This window comes from Artemia franciscana, chromosome 15, assembly GCF_032884065.1.
Source record: "Artemia franciscana chromosome 15, ASM3288406v1, whole genome shotgun sequence".
NCBI classification, from domain to species: domain Eukaryota; kingdom Metazoa; phylum Arthropoda; class Branchiopoda; order Anostraca; family Artemiidae; genus Artemia; species Artemia franciscana.
In genome coordinates, this window is record NC_088877.1 from 3,832,944 (window position 1) to 3,851,773 (window position 18,830).

An 18,830-nucleotide genomic window follows, 5' to 3' on the forward strand; every position below is an offset into this window, starting at 1 on the left:
ATTAAAACGAAATTTGTATATTAATTTTTTTGGCTAAATGGATTTCTCATAGTTTTGATCGAATGATTTGAGAAAAAAAAGAAGCGGGGGAGGAGGCCTAGTTGCCCTCCGATTCTTTGGTTACTTAAAAAGGCAACTAGAACTTACAATTTTTTACGAATGTTTTTATTAGTAAAAGCTATACGTAACTTACAAATTAGCTCCCGTAACGAACTTCTGCATTCTCATGTTTTATTACGTATATGAGGGGGTTCACCCACTCGTCAGTCCCTCGCTCTTTACACTAAAGCTTAAATTTTGTTCTAATTTCTTAAGAATGACCCCTGAATCACAAAAGCCATAGAATAAATAGTTGAAATTACTAAAAATACTTTAGCATGGAGAGCGAGGTATTAGGAGCAGATGAGCCCATCATATGCGTAATAATATCTGGTCATTTTAGGTTTTAATGCTGCTCCTTACTTTCGGCTGAAAAAACTTTTTCATATTTATTTTTTCATTGTTTTTTTTTTAATAATGCTAGAAAATCCTGCGCTCCCTTCATGGAAATTTTCTTCCCCCATGACAAATTCCTCCAAGGAAAGTTCCTCCAACATATCCTCCTCTTCTCAACCCCACCCCCAACCAAAACATCCCCCTAAAAACGCCTTTATACTTCCAAATAACCATTACTATATGTAAGCAGCGATCAAAGTTTGTAACTTGTAGCCCCTCCCACGGGGAACTGTGGGGGAGTAAGTTGTCCCAAAAAACATAACTATAATGTTTTTCGACTGCGCTGAATAAAATGGCTATCTCAGAATTTGGTCCGGTGACTTTGGGAAAATAATTAGCGTGGGAGGGGGCCTAGCTACCCTCCAATTTTTTTGGTCACTTAAAAAGGTCACTAGAACTTTTCATTTCCATTAGAATGAGCCCTATCGCAAGATTCTAGGATCACTGGGTCGATACGATCATCCCTGGGAAAAAATATAAAAAAACAAACAAATAAACACGAATCCGTTATCTGCCTTCTGGCAAAAAAATACAACCATATTTTTGTAGATAGGAGCTTGAAACTTGTACAATCGGGTTATCTGATATGCTGAATCTGATGGTGTGATTTTCGTAAAGATTCTATGACTTTTAGGGGTTGTTTCCCCCTATTTTTTAAAATTAGGCAGATTTTCTCAGGCTCGTAACTTTTGATGTGTAAAACTAAACTTGATGAAATTTAAATATTTACAATCAGCATTAAAATGCAATTCTTTCGATGTAGCTATTGGTATCAAAATTCCATTTTTTAGAGTTTTGGTTACTATTGAGCCGGGTCGCTCCTTACTGCAGTTCGTTACCACAAACTGTTTGATGCGAGCGATCGGAGTTTTCTTTGAGGTATAGTTTGATAATAAATTATAATAAATATAAAAATAATATCAACGGGTTGTCTCCGAGGGGTATAAAGAAGAAGACATTTAAAGAGTTTTTTTCTCGATCAATTCTAAATTACTATTACTCGTTTTATTTTGCGGTAGGTGGTTTTTTTTTTGGGGGGGGGGGGTTCGTCCCTCTTGTCATTTTTAAAAGTTGTCTTTTTTTCGCTTTGTTTATCGTTGTTGTTTGATTGTGAGTTTGAACTGATGAGTACTATTATTACTGTTAGTAGTATTATTTTTACTATTATTATTATTATTATTTTTCATTTTTATTTTGAAGAATGTTGTTGTTTATATTAATAACTCCCTTGCCATTCGAGCTATACTCTCTGCCGGGAGTAGATCATGCTTATGTTGTAGTTATTGTAAATAATAAAAGAACCTGAGCCTGAGCAGCCAAAACCTTGGTTTTTAACTCAGAACGGCAGTGATCGACACTTTTTGTAATTTTCCGCTAATTTGTTACCTTAAAAGAACAGTAGAAATTTTTGTTTTAGTTTGTAATAAAAACCTCTTCCAATATTATACGATCACTTTACAATTACTTCTACTACTACTACTAATAATAACTCACTGCAGCGCCAAGCTACCTGAGGCCAACACAGCTACGCACGCTCCTCCTCCAACCTAATCTATTTAAAGCCTCCTTCTTTACACCCCCCCCCGCTGGAAGTTCCCATTTGCTTTAAATCTTTATTTATGACATCCTCCCAACCCAGACAAGGACGACCTGCTTTCCGTGTAGCCCCAGACGGTTGGCCAAAAAGGACAATCTTCGGTAATCTGTCATCCTTCATCCGTAGAACGTGGCCTAGCCATTTCAACCTTTCTGTCATTATATTCCTAGAAAGCGGGATTGAAACACATTTTTCGTACAACCTACTGTTTGAAATACGGTCAGTCAGTCGGGTACCCAGAACAATCCGTAGGCAATTTCTCTGGAAAACATCTAGCAAATTTTCATCTGCTTTTCGGAGTGCCCATGCTTCAGAGCCATATTTGACAAATTAAATTCACATGTATGTAAATTAAATTATGTAAAGTAAATTCATAGGTGTAGGATAGATATTCTTTTAGATTCGTTTATGTCTTAAGTTAGCTCCAAGCGTTGAAAGATAAAATACACTAAAGTTCGTATTAACTGACATTTATAATCTCCAATTTTAGGGAAGCTGCCTCTTTTTCAAGGAAAAGAGTTCACAGAGGAAGAAGATGAATATCAAAATACCGGGCTGGAAGCCTTGCCATTTTCTAGTGCTCATCAAGCGTCTTATCACAAAAGCAGAATGCAAAGCAAGAGAAGGACATCTTACCACAAGGTGTGTACTAGCTATGAAATTTCCATTGAAAGCATGCTGGGTTTTATTAGAATAAGGTGCTATTAAACAAAAACAACTTAGAAACAATAGGGAAATTTTTTCCACGACAGTGGAATTCAATCAAGTGAATATTTTGGCCCTATGTCCAAAAAGCCGTCTTCAGCACAACACCAAATATATATATATATATATATATATATATATATATATATATATATATATATATATATATATATATATATATATATATATATATATATATATATATATATATCGCCAACGAATGCATTCTGTTTTGAGGCTGAGTCGTCGAGAAGTCTTATAAAACCTGCGTAGTTTTCAGCCATAGTTGCTTTATGGTTAAATTCTATCCAGTGAGTATTATCACTGTAATACAATACAATACTTGTCAACTCGGTACTAATATCGGTATCGATGAAGTACCGTTGGAAACGTCTTCTACCAAAATGTAAAGCATTAAATCTAATCCGACGCACGTCAAATGTTACAGCCTGCACAGAAAGCCTTTTGGCATGTTCAAGTCGAAAAGCGATATGACACCTCGCTAATTCAAGCCATTTTATATATGGATGGCTTACACAAGATTTTTGAAGTATAATACCCCTTGACCATTCTCAAGTACCAGCAGGATAAAACATTGGTTAGGTAAAGGGCTCCACATGATGGTCAGTATTTCCATAAAAAGGTACAATTTTTGCCATTTCATTTTACAAGCATTTCGTTTGGTGGGTGACTATGATCGTTAAGAGTAAGCACATCACTTACTTCATTACATGCAGAACCGTCTATAATCGTCACCATCTGGCACAGTCAAAATGAGCTGCGCGTTTAAAGGCTGTTGCCAGAGTGAGGCAGCAAGTCGATTTGCATCATCCTTCACTTCTTGCATTTTTTCGTAACCTTTGGCATAGTCGTTTTTGTCTTTCAATATTTCTTTGAAGAGATTAATTAGATTACAAGAGATCCCACAATTTAAAAGACATTCAAGGGGTTCTCCAACAGCTTCATTGGGGTCTAAAATGTATATTTGGTCATGTAAAGGTGGCTCAAAATCACCTTCAGTAGTTTTTGACGGATTTGGCCGCTAAATTTAATTTATAATAAATATGTCCAGCTACTTTAAAGCAAAATATACTACGGGTTCGATCATCGCTTACGTTGAACAAAGCTAGAGAAAAACACGAGTTTATGTTTTGATTTCGCTTATGAAACTCTTCAGAGTGCAAAGAACGTCCTAAAAAAACAAACCAATTTGTTTGGAAATTGTGGTGATGCAATTAGATCACGCAACCAGCGATCTCCAAATGAATTATCTTTTTTTCTAATCGTTCCCCGGGAAAATGGAGGGCTCTCCAGTAAATGAAGTAATATTGAATGGTCCCAATAATTTATATTTTTTAAGGTATTTTTGTACGTTTGTACTTGGTTTTATGTCACACCTTGTTAGTGTCGAAGATTATGACGCCGCTGTTCTTCTAACCTAATATTTGTTTCTTCTTCACTTTGATGTTTGACACGTTCTTGTCTCTTGCCTTCTAACTTAATATTTCTTTCTTCTTCACTCTGATGTTTGACACTCTCTAATTCTCGGTGTCTCTTGTCTTCTAACCTAATATTTCGTTTTTCTTCACTTCGATTTTTGACACATTCTGATTAACGGTGTCTTCAAACCAAGCGTGTCTTCATTTAGGATTTTGATTGCTTTATACAATATGTCAAAGCCTTTTGCTTTAGCTCCCCGAACTAGTCTTGACGCAATTGATGATCCAGGTTGTTGATTTGGTAATTGTTTAGGTGGTGGGACGAAAACTTCGTTTTCTTTCAACGAATTATCATTTATTACACTTGTAAATTTTAATTTTTCGGGTCTACCTCTAGATAAGTTTTTCATACTGATATGTCTTTTCATTCTGTGTCTTTTCAAAGATATTTGATTATTGAAGTAAGTCCGAGTTCTTTCACCGATTTTCTACTAAGCTTCAAACTTTTGGTTTTCTATTTTGACGTTTTTCAATCGTTATAATCCATTGTTAAAATATATAGAAATATTTTCAAATCTTCATTAAGATTTGATCACCCACTGGTAAGTTATACATACCTAATTTTTTCGAATTTTTCCTCTCCCTTTAGCCCCCCCCCCCAGATGATTGAATCTGGGAAAACGACTGTATCAAGTCAATTTGTACAGCTCCCTGCCACGCCTACCAATATTCATTGTCCTAACACGTCCAGAAGCACCGAACTCGCCAAATCACTGAACCCCTCCCCCCCCAACTCCCCCAACAAGAGCGAATCCAGTACGTCAATCACGTATCAAGGACATTTGCTTATTCTATCCACCAAGTTTCATCCCGATTCCTCCACTCCAAGTGTTTTCCAAGATTTCCCCCTCCAATTCAACCCAATGTCAAAAGATCTGATCGGAATTTGAAATAAGAGCTCTGAGACATGAATTCCTTCTAAATATCAAATTTCATTAAGATCCGATCACCTATTCGTAAGATAAAAATTTTCACAATTTTCCAAGAATTCCGGTTTCCCCTCCAACTCCCCCCAATGTCAAAGGATCTGGTCGGAGTTTAAAATTAGAGCTTTAAAGCACAAGACCCTTCTAAATATCAAATTTCATTAAGATCTGGTCACCGTTTCGTAAGTTTCAAATACCTCAATTTTCAAAATTACCCCCCCCCCCCCAACTCCACCAAAGAGAGCAGATCCGGTCCGGTTATGTCAGTCACGTATCTTAGACAGGTTTTCATTCTTCCCATCCAGTTTCATCCTGATCTCTCCGCTTTAAGTATTTTCAAAGATTTCCACCCCCCAACTGCTCCTCCCCCAATGACGCTGGTTCCGGTTGAGATTTAAAACAAGAGATCTGAGTTACGAGGTCCTTCTAAATATGAAGTTTCATGAAGATCCGATCACTCCTTCGTAAGTTCAAAATACGGCATTTTTTTCTAATTTTTCAGAATTACCCCCCCCCCCCCCAATAGAGCGGATCCGTTCCAATTATGTAAATCACTTATCTAAGACTTCTGCTTATATTTTCTTCCAAGTTTCATCCCGATCCCTCCAATCTAAGCGTTTTCCATGATTTTAGGTTTCCCTTACCCCAAAATCCCCCCAATGTCACCAGATCTGGTCGGGATTTAAAATAAGAGCTTTAAGACACGATATCCTTCTAAATATCAAGTTTCATTGAGATCGATGACCCGTTCAAGTTAAAATACCTCATTTTTTCTAATTTTCCAGAATTAACCCCCCCCCACAACTACCCCAAAGAGAGTGGATCCGTTCCAGTTATGTCAATCATGTATCTAGGACTTGTGCTTATTTTTACCACCAAGTTTCATCCTGATTCCTCCACCAAGTGTTTTCCAAGATTTTAGGTTTCCCCCTCCCAACTCCCCCCCCCCCCAACGTCACCAGATCCGGTCGGGATTTAAAGTTACAGCTCTGAGACACGATATCCTTCAAACCGTCAAATTTCATTAAGATCTGATCAACCGTTCGTAAGTTAAAAATATTTCTATTTTTCTATTTTTTCCGAATTAACGGGCCCCCCACTCCTCCCCAGATGGTCAATCGGGAAAACGACTATTTCTAATTTAATCTGGTCCGGTCCCTGATACGCCTGCCAAATTTCATCGTCCTAGATTACCTGGAAGTGCGTTAAATAACAAAACCGGGACCGACAGACCGACAGACAGACCGATAGAATTTGCGATTGATATATGTCACTTGGTTAATACCAAGTGCCATAACAAATAAACACACATCCGTGATCTTTCTTCTGGCAAAAAACACAAAATTCCACATTTTTGCCGATAGGAGCTTAAAACTTCTGCAGCAGGGTTTATTGATACGCTGAATCTGATTGTGTTGGTTTCATTAAGATTCTATGACTTTTAAGGGGTGTTTTCCCCTTGTTCAAAAATAAGGCATTTTTTCAGGCTCATAACTTTTGAAGGGTAAGACTAAACTTGATACAACTTGTATGTATTTGAAATCAGCATAAAAAATCCGATTCTTTTGATACATCTATAAATAATTTCATAATATTTCTTGTAGAGAAAATCCAGCCAATTAGAACCAAATTTGGAAGAAGAAGAAGAGAAAAAAATTTCTATATTTCGATTATTGCAAGCTAATAGACCGGAATGGCCGTATATGATTGTTGGTGTTATATCGGCTTGTGTTGTTGGAGGATCAAATATAGCAATTGCCATTCTATTCGGAGAAGTTTTGGGAGTAAGTTCTTTGTTTGTTTTGATGGATCTTTAGATTAATGCTTTATTTCGTAACTAAACCAAAGACAGGTACTTCACAGAAAAAAGCAAAGTAAAAAAAAAACGAACAGAGCATAAGAATTAAGGGTATAAAAAAGACCAAAAGTGTAGCTAAAGCCAGGAAATAAGTTTGTTATTACTTATATTTAGATCTTTTCAAGCGACAAAGCTAACGAGCTTTTAGTGCTTGTCACGTTGACTGAATATCGAATGAAAATCTCAATAAACTTGCCCTCTGCTTTCCCATCTTGTAGGTTATACCAAAGATGTTTCTGGTTTGAACCTTCCAGCTACACTAAAACATGAAGTATTGCAAGAAAAAATTATTTTTTTTTATCAAATTAATAGCTACTAAACCTAAACATGTCTTTTCTGCTATCAAGCAGCCCTTACCTTCCCCCAAAACATGATACTTCACTTACAACACCTTTATTTTAAGACGTGCTGTAGAATCCTAGTGCTTATGAAACTCAAGATCCATTTTTAATGATTTTTACTTCTAAATTACTATTTCAGCCTTTCAAATTTCCATTTTACCCGCACAAATGTATATGGCCCCTCGCAAGAGCAGTAAAACTGTCTAAAAGGAAGGAAGGGATGTATCCCCTTGACTTACTTGACTTAATTCTCCTGCTGACTTGGTGCCAGCGTCGAGAGAGCAGACACAATCCTTCTCTAAGATAGTGTCTAATTTTGAGGTTGATTTTTTTTGATAAGTTTTGGATAAAAAAAATGCCCCTTTTTACATTTTCTTTTAGTATTTCGAAAAGAAAATTACATTCAGTTACTTGAATTCTTCAATTCCCTATGTGCTTTGGTTTCCATAAATATCCGACAAAAGAGATGCATGTAATTCAATTTGCCTGTTGTTCGCATATTTCTTATTGGGAAATATTTGGACATTTTTTGGGATGGGACTTTTGAAGGGGAGAGAGTGATTTTCCACAGGAAGAGTTTTCCATAAGACGAATGTTTCCTGGGGAAATTTTCAGGAGAAATTTCACACGGGGAAGGAGGGAACACAACCTTGCATTAATTGAAAAACTGTTGAAAAATGCCCGAAAATTGTCCTTTTAGGCCAACCGACTTGGGCTAATCGGAAAGTAGCTGGTACGTGGATGGAAATTTCGTAAATAAAGATTTAAAATTAGTCTTAGACTTGACTTTATAAAGGAAATGGGAACTTCCTGGGAGGGTGTATGGAGGGAGGCTTTGATAGATTAGAATGAAAGAGGAGCGTGCGTAGCTCTTTTTGCCTGAGAGGGATTGGTAAAGGAAAAGATGTAGACTCTCGGATCATACTGTTCTTTGGTGACAACGCGGTCATTTTGATCAAGTGACAGGGCTGAAATCATATACGATGAGACCAGGGGCTTCTTCTGACAGTTGAAGGAGGTAGCCATACAGTCTCAGTATATATTGAGAAACTTCGAGAATAGGATCTGGATCGTACGGGATAGGAGGTTAGTGTCGCCGTAGAACCAGCTTAAACTATGGAATCCTGTAAGTGGAAGTACTAAACCAATGCAATTCCGTACCGGGATGGGCTTAATGCTCAAATTCTACAGTTTTGGCTATGGACCAGATAGGAGCCACGAAAAAACTTTGACAAATTTAGTGACAGACCAGATAGAACAACCGAATTTGGTTATTTTTTAACTGCCTACAACAACAAAATTTGCAAATGTTTAATGAATTCCTTTAGGATTCTAATGGATTGTAACGAACATGTCGAATTATATGTCAATTTGCAAATGAGCGGAACTAGCGCGATAGAACAAAAAAAATTCACCAAACTCGTTTTTTAGTAGCGAAAGGAAACCAAATGAGCACCTTAAATCACAGAATTTACAAATAGGTGCAACTGATGCGATAGTTCTACCGAGTTTCCTGAAATTGGTAACATATGGAAGCCAAGTGAGTTTGTCAAATTACCAAATTTGGAAATGAGTGAAACTGCTATGATACAACTACCGAATTCACCAAATTCGATTACGAATGGAAACCAAATGAACACGTTCAATCACCGAATTTTCAATTAGGCGGAAAATGTGTGATAAAACTACCAAATCCACATAAATTGGGTAGCGAATGGGAATCAAATGCAGAAGTTAAATTACGCTATATGGAAAAAGATGGAAAAGAAATATTAGAAATCCTGAAGAAAGTTTTGCCGATGGCAAAATTTTTACAGAATACCCCCCCCTTCTTTTTTTCTTGGGGGGGGGGGGGTGCCCCCCTCTCGGGACTCCACCCCTGGTCAAAAATGCCTTTGGTATCGACGGAGCCTATATATGCTTTCTTTCAAAATTTCTGTGTATTTTCTATTACTTGCTGTAGAGTAAATATCTAGTTGTTTGTGGAACGACCAGGCGTGAATCCCGCTTGTGAGATTCTTTAGTTTTTTCGAATTACACTAGAGTACATGTCGTTAGGTTTCCTTGCAAACAGTTTTGCAGGAATGGGGGAGGGGCAACGTCACACGTCCGTAGTTACAGCATTAGCTCCTGGTTCCTTCCCGTATCCACAGTGGAAGAATTATTCCAGTCCACCGATCCTTCGGAATGATCTCCATGCACCACGCTATTCAGGACATTGCTTGAAGCCACAGCAAAGAGGCAGGATCCCACACTTCATACGCTCTGCAGCTATTCCACAGCAACCAGGCGTTCTGTTGTTTTTAGTCTCTTCATAGATCTATTGATTTCGTCTATGGAATATGGATATTAATCATTACTGCCAAGTGGATTCACAGGCGTGAGCATTGTATATCTTACGAAAACCAGGTATAGATACTGGACAACGTTTTAGTTAAGAAGAAGTAAGTTTTCCATGTTTCGAGCTGGTCTGACTCATCTGGTAACAGGAATCCATCAGGAGAAGCTACGGGGCCGATCGAGGTGACTTTAGTGGAAGCAAGATTCCGAAGATGTCTACATAGTGCCTCAATATCACCTTTGCCGTTGGTATCTACTATCTCCTTGTTCTTGTCTTGGACGAATTGTTTCTTACTGTAACGAACGAGTTTATTTCTTGCACTGCTCAGATTATGTTATGCTGACATATTTCCACCGAGATGAACCTGCTGGCGTTTTTCTATGACTTTCACGGTTTCATCTGACAGCCACTAAGCTTTGTGTGACTGTATTCGACAAAAAGGTGACTCATCAGGTTTCAGGAAACTCTTCCTATAATTTTCCCACGGTCCCTTGGAATCAGGTAGGGACTCGAGATATTGGAATGAATGTCATATTTTGCAGCACACTTTTATCTGATACTGCAAGCTTCCAGATTCTAGAGATTGAAGCAAAGAACTCAAGCACCTGACTCACACTTCTTAACACGCAGACGAAGAGATGCACCCACAAGTCTGTGGTCAGTATTGCTTAGCCCAGCTCCCCTTTAAAATTGACAGCTGATGATAGACAACCTCTATCTCTAAACCTTTCTCTGAAGCCTTTACAAGTATGTTTGTACATCCTCTTTCCTTAAAAGAATGTCTTTGTAATAGGAAGGTTATTTTCTGGGCTAAGTTGCAAGAGACGGTTTTTTTTTCATTTAAATGGTCTATTGTTAATGAACCTGTCTCACCACGCCACATCCCAGATCGGTCCAGGTCAATGTTGTTAACGTCATCCTAAAGAGAGATCACGTCATGGAAAGATATACCTGACAATAACAAGAACAGCTGAGAGAAAAATTCGTCTTTGCAAGACTCATTGGCATCGTTAGTCTTGGCGTAACATACTGTTATGCTTTACTTCCTTTGCTTATGCTGAAACCGTGCTGTCATTTTCCTATCGGAGATTTGCTGAGATGAAATAAGGGATTTCTTAACATCGGCAATCTTGACAAGACCCACGTGGTTTTGGTGGAATGGTGCGTTTCTAGATCCAAAGAAGTGCTATCCTTTCCAAATGGTTTCGGATTTGTTTCCGAGAAAATGTGGCTGGATTTGTTGCCAAAAAATGTGCAATTGAGATATTATTAGACTTCGTCTCCGGAGCTAATAGTACTTTTGATTCACCGACGTTTATCGTCAAAACGTTCCAAGTAGGAATTTTTAAGAAATCTTAAATATAAGCTCGAATAAAGACAAATCCTTTTATTAGAAAGTAATAATAACTTTCACAAACTATACTGTATATTTCCATCAAGTGTAGATCCTAAAATAAAGAAAAAAAATAAAGACCAATGACATATTTATAAAATAAAATAATTACATCTTGTTAAGGGCTGTTATTTTTTCAGTCAAAAACGGGAAGCAAATCTCCTTAGCCTTCCAGATGGTGGTTATTAGCTTTATTTGAACTAACAAGTGGGCAGAGGTTAAACACCTTGAGAGAAATTCATCTTCCTTTATCTGACTTCAACAAAAAATTTAAAGTTATTGCCAAATTCACCCGTGTCTCAATTCAAAACGAGTCTCTATTCTCTATTCCTGAATAAAATTTTCTTAATTTAAATCGTTTCGTTGGAATTTCGCTTTAAAACCCGGTCCCTAGAAATCAAAGAAAAGTTATCTAACAAGATAAGGTAGTCCGGAACATCTAAATGTGTTTCGATAGGGCTGAATCGAAATATTCATGTGATGAAATAGTCTTGATATTGTATCAATCGTACTTTTAAATTCTGGTTAGTACTTCCCACATATGAGATTCCGCATGTACTTGCGATCTGAAAGACCCCACTTTAATGCTCTAATAAAGTACCATCCTTCCCAGAATTCATAAGAACTACCTAAAGTATTACTACTCTTCAAAACTGCCTTTAAACCCTAACTTAATTAAATTGATTTGAGTTTTATACATAGCCCTGACACTGATGGTAAAGAACAGAAAAAAACCTTCTCTTCAGTTTTCTTCAAGACTCAACTCATCAGGATAATGGTTATTTATTAGTATTTTTCTTACAAAGACAACTCGTCCTCAATAATTTTTGGAAAACAAATGTTAAAAATGCAGTTACTTAAAGAAATTGCCAAATTAATTTTTACTTAAATAATGAAACACAAAAGTGTATTGTTGTTGGTTGGTTTTCCTTAAAATTTATAATCCAGATATTCTTATTCTTTAAAAGATGAACGTCAAATAAAGGAAGTTTCTCATCCTCTTCTGATTCTACCCCCCCCCCCCCAACAAGAGCAATATTTTAACAGTGATGGATACTGAAGATTATGATTTAAAATTAAGGATTTTACTAAGAGATTTGTATTAAAAAAAAAAAAACAACTACAAAACACTTTCTTTATAATCCTACAGACTCACATTCAAACAGGTTTAAGAAAGAGATAAATTGTTTGAAGGGCGAAGGAAACATTAGCCCTCAACTTGATTATAAATGCTGACTATTCAGTTCCTTTTGTCCTAAATTAAACGGACTTGCAAAGACCCATAAGGCGAACATGCCATTACGACTAATTGTTCCTAGTACAATGTAACCGACAAGTAATTTGAACAAGTGGCAAGTGGCGGTATGTACACCAAGCTTATCCACGCAAATGTTTTATATTAAGAACTCTTTAGGGTTGGTTAAAAAAACTAAAATAAGGGGAAGTTTTTTCAAGGTCTGCACCAACAACATATCAATGTCCGTTAGCATTGATTTGGAAGCAGTTTCACTTCTTCTTGAAAGTACGGTATTAAGGAAATTGGACTTAATTAGACGCAAACAGATTTGAAAGTCTTCTTGATTATGAATTTAATAAGGTTGTGTGATATGTTACACAACCAGCTGAAATTATTTGGAAGCAGCTGAACTTCTTGTTGAAAGTAAGCTATGACGGAATTTGGACTTAATTCGTCGCAAAGCAGATTTGAAAGTCTTCTTGATTATAAATTTAATAATGTTGTGTAATAAGTTACGCAACCAGCTGAACTTATTTGGAAGCAGCTGAACTTCTTGTTGAAAGTAAGCTATTAAGGAATTCGGATTTAACTCGCAAAACAGTTTTGAAAGTCTTCTTGATTATGAATTTAGTAAGGTTGTGTTATAAGCTATCTTTTTTTTCGATTCAGAAAGGGTTTTTGAGCAAGTAAACGGTTTACCTATGGCAGCCCGTTTTTGCCCATTATTAGCAAATATTTTTGTGGAAAATATAAAAACAATAGCGTTAGATTGGCATTTCTTAAAACAAAGTCTCCGGGGACGGTATATTGATGACATAATACGGAAATATGGGGAGAAGGAATTAAAAGGTCTCTTTAGAACATCTTAATTTTTTTTTTTTGGGGGGGGGGTATTTAAACGTTACTGTAAAATTAGGAAAGGATGAGAAACTTCCTTTTCTTTATGCTTTTAAAGAATGGAGATAGTCCGGACTTTAAGATTTACAGAATACCGACTAAAAACCATAGACTTTTGTCTTTTATCTTTGGTCACCCTCGCAAAGAAAAAAATGTTTTAATCATTTCTTTAACTGACCGCATTTTTAGTATTTTCTCTCTGAAATTCATTTAGGAGGAGTTGTCTAAGAAAAATATCAATGAGTAACTATTATCTAGTCTGGTTAATTTACCAGATTTTTTCAAAAGAAGAAATATTTCCTAGATATTTCTAAGGAAGTCTTGGAGACAGCTGAAGAGAAGGAGGTTTTTTGTTCTTTACCATAAATATGCCCAGCTAAGTGAAAACGTAAACGGATTTGACGAAGTAATGGTTTAAAGGTGGCTTTGAAGAGTCACCTTTGCACCAATGGATGAACTCCATTGGTGCAGCAAAGTGGGGCGCATCAGATCCCGTGCACTTGCGAAAGCTCATATGTGGGAAGTACTAACCAGAACTTAAAAATGAGATTGCTACAGCATCAAGTCTCTATTTTGTCGGCTTTAAAGTAAAATTCCCAAACTCAAGATTTCACTTCGACCCTGTTGAAACACATTTTTGATTTTCTAGCCATTTTATCGTCTTAGATAATTTCTCTTTGATTTATAGGAACTGGGGATATTACGATTATAAAACGATTTCAACAACTGTTATAAAAAAATTGATTAATGCAAATTTTGCTAAAATAGCTATTTACCTTAGAACTTAAATACTTCTGAATCACCAAGAGTATTGAGAGAGAGAGACACCTGTCGTTCCTTAATCTGCTGTTCTGAAAACTTATTTGTATGGAGGATGATAGGACGAGTTTATGTTCAATGAGTTTATGTTCACGAGGTTTTGGTTGTATATGTGACCGAGGATACTCCTTTCTTTTCTCCTTAAATGCGTTCTCTTGGTTCAAATTTCGGATGAAATTAAACGTTGCTACCTAACAAGGTTGATATCAAACCTAGTACAGCAACGGTCGGAACCTGTAATTTGTAAGTAATTTGAAAGGAATATAAAAACCAACATATCTGAAATACAGCTACTTGATTCTTTGACATAAAGGGATAAGTACCTTCTGAGTACTTACTTAGTCAAATTCTCAGTAAGGGCCTCTCAAAGGCCATTCAGCATGGCTCTGGGTGGCTGAGAGGGGAGAGTCTCACGGACATGTCGGGTACCTCTTTTGAGTAGGAGGCACGGACCAAGGGAGAACGTAGCTCCTGAGAATCTAAAGTAGAAACTGAGGCATCCTTGTCCGGGGGTCGTAAATACAGGTAAAAGAGAAAGGAGCCCCCTCAAATGTACGCTTAACATGACACATTGGCCTATAGATAAGCCCCATGCTTTACAAAACTTTCCCAGAAATAAGTGAAACAGCATGGTGAATCACAACAACATTCTGGGAGGATTCTCTATAGAAAGATAGCTGCAGCAGGGCGTAAGATCCCATTTTATGGACAACGACCTCTTCCAAGAGCTGCCTCGTCCAGTTGAGGGGACTTCAGCTGCCCTAAGTGGGCCATAAATCCACAGGCCGATAACCGACAGGGCTGTAACCCTCTGTCTGAAAATTATTTCAACAGAAAGATCGGAAAATGCCTTATCCCTTTGTGACTATAGATCCCTGCTTGCCCAGGGACCAACAAAACACCAAAGGCTCAACCTAATGAACAAGATAATTTTAGGTAATTTCGAAGACAACACTGCCTTTCCATGACGATAAATAAAAGTTCGAATAGGGATAAATCCTTTTATTAGACAGTGATAATAAAATTCACAAAATATGCTGGATCACATGTACAATGGCCAAAATCAGCAGATAATGAAAAAAACTAATGAAAACCAATTATATATATATATATACAAAATAAAATAATTACATCTTGTTCATTGTCCTCATTTTCTCAACGCAACACTGGAAGCAAATCTCCTTGACCTTTTATTTTCTGGTTCGTTTGCTTTATTCGAACTAACCAGTGGGCAGAGAGTAAACGTCACAGGAGAAATCGATCTTACTGAAACTGATTTCAATAATTTGTCCTAAATAGAGTTCAAACCAAATTCACCTGCGTCTCTACTCAAAGCAAGGTTCTATAATTAAGTTTTCTTACTTTCAATTGTTTCTCGGAAAAATTTCTTTAAACTCCGGTCCCTAGAAATAAAAGATACGCTGTCTAACAATAGATAACGGCCCAGAAAATCAAAAATGTGTTACAATAGGGCCGAAGTGAAATCTTCAGGTTGGGTTACTTTAAAGCAAACGATGAAATACAGACTTCTGTTGGTTTTACCTCATTTTAAGATTCTGGTTAGTACGTTCCATATGTAAGCTTCTGCAACCACACGGGATCTGATGCACCCACATTGCTGCACCAATGAAGTTCGATCATTCTCAGAATGAGGAAGACTATCCAAAGTATTACTACTCTTCATAGGTATATATAACGTTATATAGCGAAACTAAACTCTTAGTAGAATTTCAATAAACAGCTTCTCGGCTTGTTTTCTTGTTCATTCAACCATAAAAGTAAAAAAAATTAAGATACTTTATCACACAAAAATATTTTGTAAAAACTAGAATCTTTCACAAAAATTTGTCAAGCCGAGTGGTATCACCACTTGCCACGTTCAAATTTCAGGAGTTGGTTTTATATGCCTTATATTTAATGTTTTGGGGGTTTATTTTGAGATACTACCAGTGATATTATTTATTCCCTAAACTGAATGTTTATACGAAGATGTGCTAATGTCTAACCTTAAATTCTATACCATTTGTAAAAAAAAATAGGACACTCAGATTCCATTTACAGTAAAACAGAACTTTTCTTATAGTTTTTAGATATTTCAAAAAATTTCATTTGATGGATCTCTGTAATAAATAATTCTAAATTGTAAAATTTTGCCTGTTCTGTTATTCAGTGTTTTCACCTCCTTCAAAAAAGATTTGTGAGAACTCTGCCAGGGACAAACTCCCTACCTCCTAAAGTCAAATGCAATCATTGTTTATAATTGAATGAATTCTTTGGGTATTACTCTAATAATTATATTTGTTATTTTTTCAGAGCCTAAGTCTTACAAATATAGAAGTTGCGAGGCAAAAAACGATTACGTATTCCCTTTTGTTTTTGCTTGTCGGAATATTTGGAGGAATCGCTAGTTTTTTTCAGGTAGGCTAAAATTAAGCTTTTTTCCTTATCACTACTTAAATCATTTCTTTGATCAAACTGTTATTACAACTGTTATAATAATTGAAATATAGAATTTTATAATAAAGAATAAAATTTAAAATCAGACCACAAAGTCTGTATTCCTCGACTTCAAATTCATAAATCCTTATCAACGGAAAAACTTTAGACTTAAGTTTGGAATATGAATGAATCTTTAAAGTTTGCTAAAACAGTTATGAATCCTCAAACATTTGAGAGCTTGTTGAAAGTATTAAGTTCAGAACACTCAATCTGATCTTGTTACAAGAAAACCTTTATCAGTTTGGGGTCAGGCTATGAATGTATCGGCTTAAGAGTAGATCCATCAAAGATAATATTTCTACAGTTCACCTTCACAGCAGGTAAGATACCAAATACCGATAAGCAATTCTTGTATCCGGAAGTAGGACAGACTAAAAACTACCCAGGTCAGTCAATGAATTTCAAAGAGCAAGTTGTACAAAAAAGTATTGTTCTATCACCCTTTCTAAGGATAATTTAAGAGCATATTAAGATGGATTTGACATGTTCTGCAAAGGTAGGTGGAAACATTGCCAAAGATTTTGCCTTTTGGCTAATCATCTAAGGCAAAACAAAAAGCTTGTTATTCACGAATGGGATGAAAGGAGATCGTTAGGAATGATCTAAAGGAAGCTTTAAAGATCTCATAAGAGGCTTTTACTAGATTACGATGGAAGAAAAGTGTGCGTAGCTATGCTTGCCTAAGGTGGATTTGTTGTCTATTGTCAATGAAGTACATATTGAAAATATTCAGGCCTGACTTGAGAGGCTGTTGTTCATTGAAAACTGAGAAAAGCAAAAAAACTAAGTGTTAGCAATGAAAAGCATGTTCGAAATAATTATGAAATATGCGCTAAAATATCTATATTCAACTATATTCAACTAAAATTTAGTTATTAAAACGCCATAACTTAACAATATTATTTTAAAGTGAAATTCTTTTAAAGTTGATTTACATGCTTTTAATATCTTGATTGGAAGTTTTTCAAGAGAAATCTAACTCTCATTGAAATCGGACCGTCCCTGTGATAGGTTTTAAGAGCTTCCAATGAATATACCCCTTATTAATGTTAAAACAGGGCCACTAGAGCATCCACGACTGTCCACCGACGGTCCCACGTGCAAGGTGCCCCTTACGCCCTCCCCCAACTTTTTTATTTGCTTTATTTTCTATCTCTGATCTTTATCAATCTGTTTTCAGTTTTAATAGATGTGTTTATTTTCAGGTTTTATCCCCCCCTTAAACCCTGTTAATACGCTTCGCTGGGTTTCGGTCTAATGGAATTTCTTAGAATTCCTAGAAGGCTTATTTTTAGCTTATTTTATAAACCCCATCCTTTATGAATATGCAAATTGGGTTCTTTGTGAAGCAGCCGCATAATCATGTACAAAGCAGTCTTATACAGTTAAAAACCAAACCAACCTAATGTAAATACTGTTATGTACGCTCCTTCATCCCACGGTGTTCATAGCTTTCCTTGTAGCTCATAGTGCCTGTAAATGTTTTTTGTCATATCTTCTTGACTCCTTTTGGACGACCTTCTTTTTGTTTAGCCCTGGATATATTGTAAAATGATTAAGATCGGACCCCCCCCCCCACCTGCTATTTTACATCGTGTATATCATGTATACTTTTTCCTCCAGTCTAGAAAATTGCAAGAGTTTTCCAATAATAATAATAATAAGAAGAATAATAATTTATTTATAACCCACAAAGTACATTAAACTGTGGAGTAAACACACAAAAAAAGGAAAAACAAGACAAAAAACATAACAACATAAATAACATAGCAGCATAACAACATACAACATAAGTAAATTACTTCAATTCAAAAAATGGCCAAAGAGGGTCTAAAACACCAATTATTTGCCGAGTTTTAAGAGATATATCTTTAGATAAATGTTTCAGTCGCGAGGGCGCATCAACGATGTCAAATTTAGAAACGACTATATGATTCCGATACCACCGAGGCAAACGCAGCAAGTACTTGCAGTACTTAAAATATCCTGAGAGTATTTTCTTTGTATCCTTCTTGCGAAGGAGGAAAGCAAAACCAGAAAGATAAAAAACAGCAGGGGCACAAAAACTAGAATAAAGACGGCATAGTCCTTTTCGATTATACCGATCACGATTTGGTGAAATTTTATCGTATCCAACCCGCATACTTTTCAGCACGCTGGACGTAATAGCGGAGCAAGTAGACGAAAGTGACGTGGAAAAACAGAGACCCAACCATTCAATAC

At 36.4% G+C, this 18,830-nt stretch overlaps 1 protein-coding gene across 5 annotated transcripts in view; it reads left to right on the forward strand.

Annotated features, from left to right (window-relative positions):
- Positions 1-18,830, forward strand: part of LOC136036715 (ATP-dependent translocase ABCB1-like) — a 207,981-nt gene that overhangs the window by 147,925 nt on the left and 41,226 nt on the right. For all 5 annotated transcript variants that reach the window (XM_065719053.1, XM_065719051.1, XM_065719054.1 and 2 more), the window contains 3 exons: positions 2,583-2,734; positions 6,827-7,006; positions 16,422-16,526. In XM_065719053.1, the coding sequence (XP_065575125.1) occupies positions 2,583-2,734; positions 6,827-7,006; positions 16,422-16,526 (437 nt within the window). The remainder of the gene's footprint in view (positions 1-2,582; positions 2,735-6,826; positions 7,007-16,421; positions 16,527-18,830) is intronic.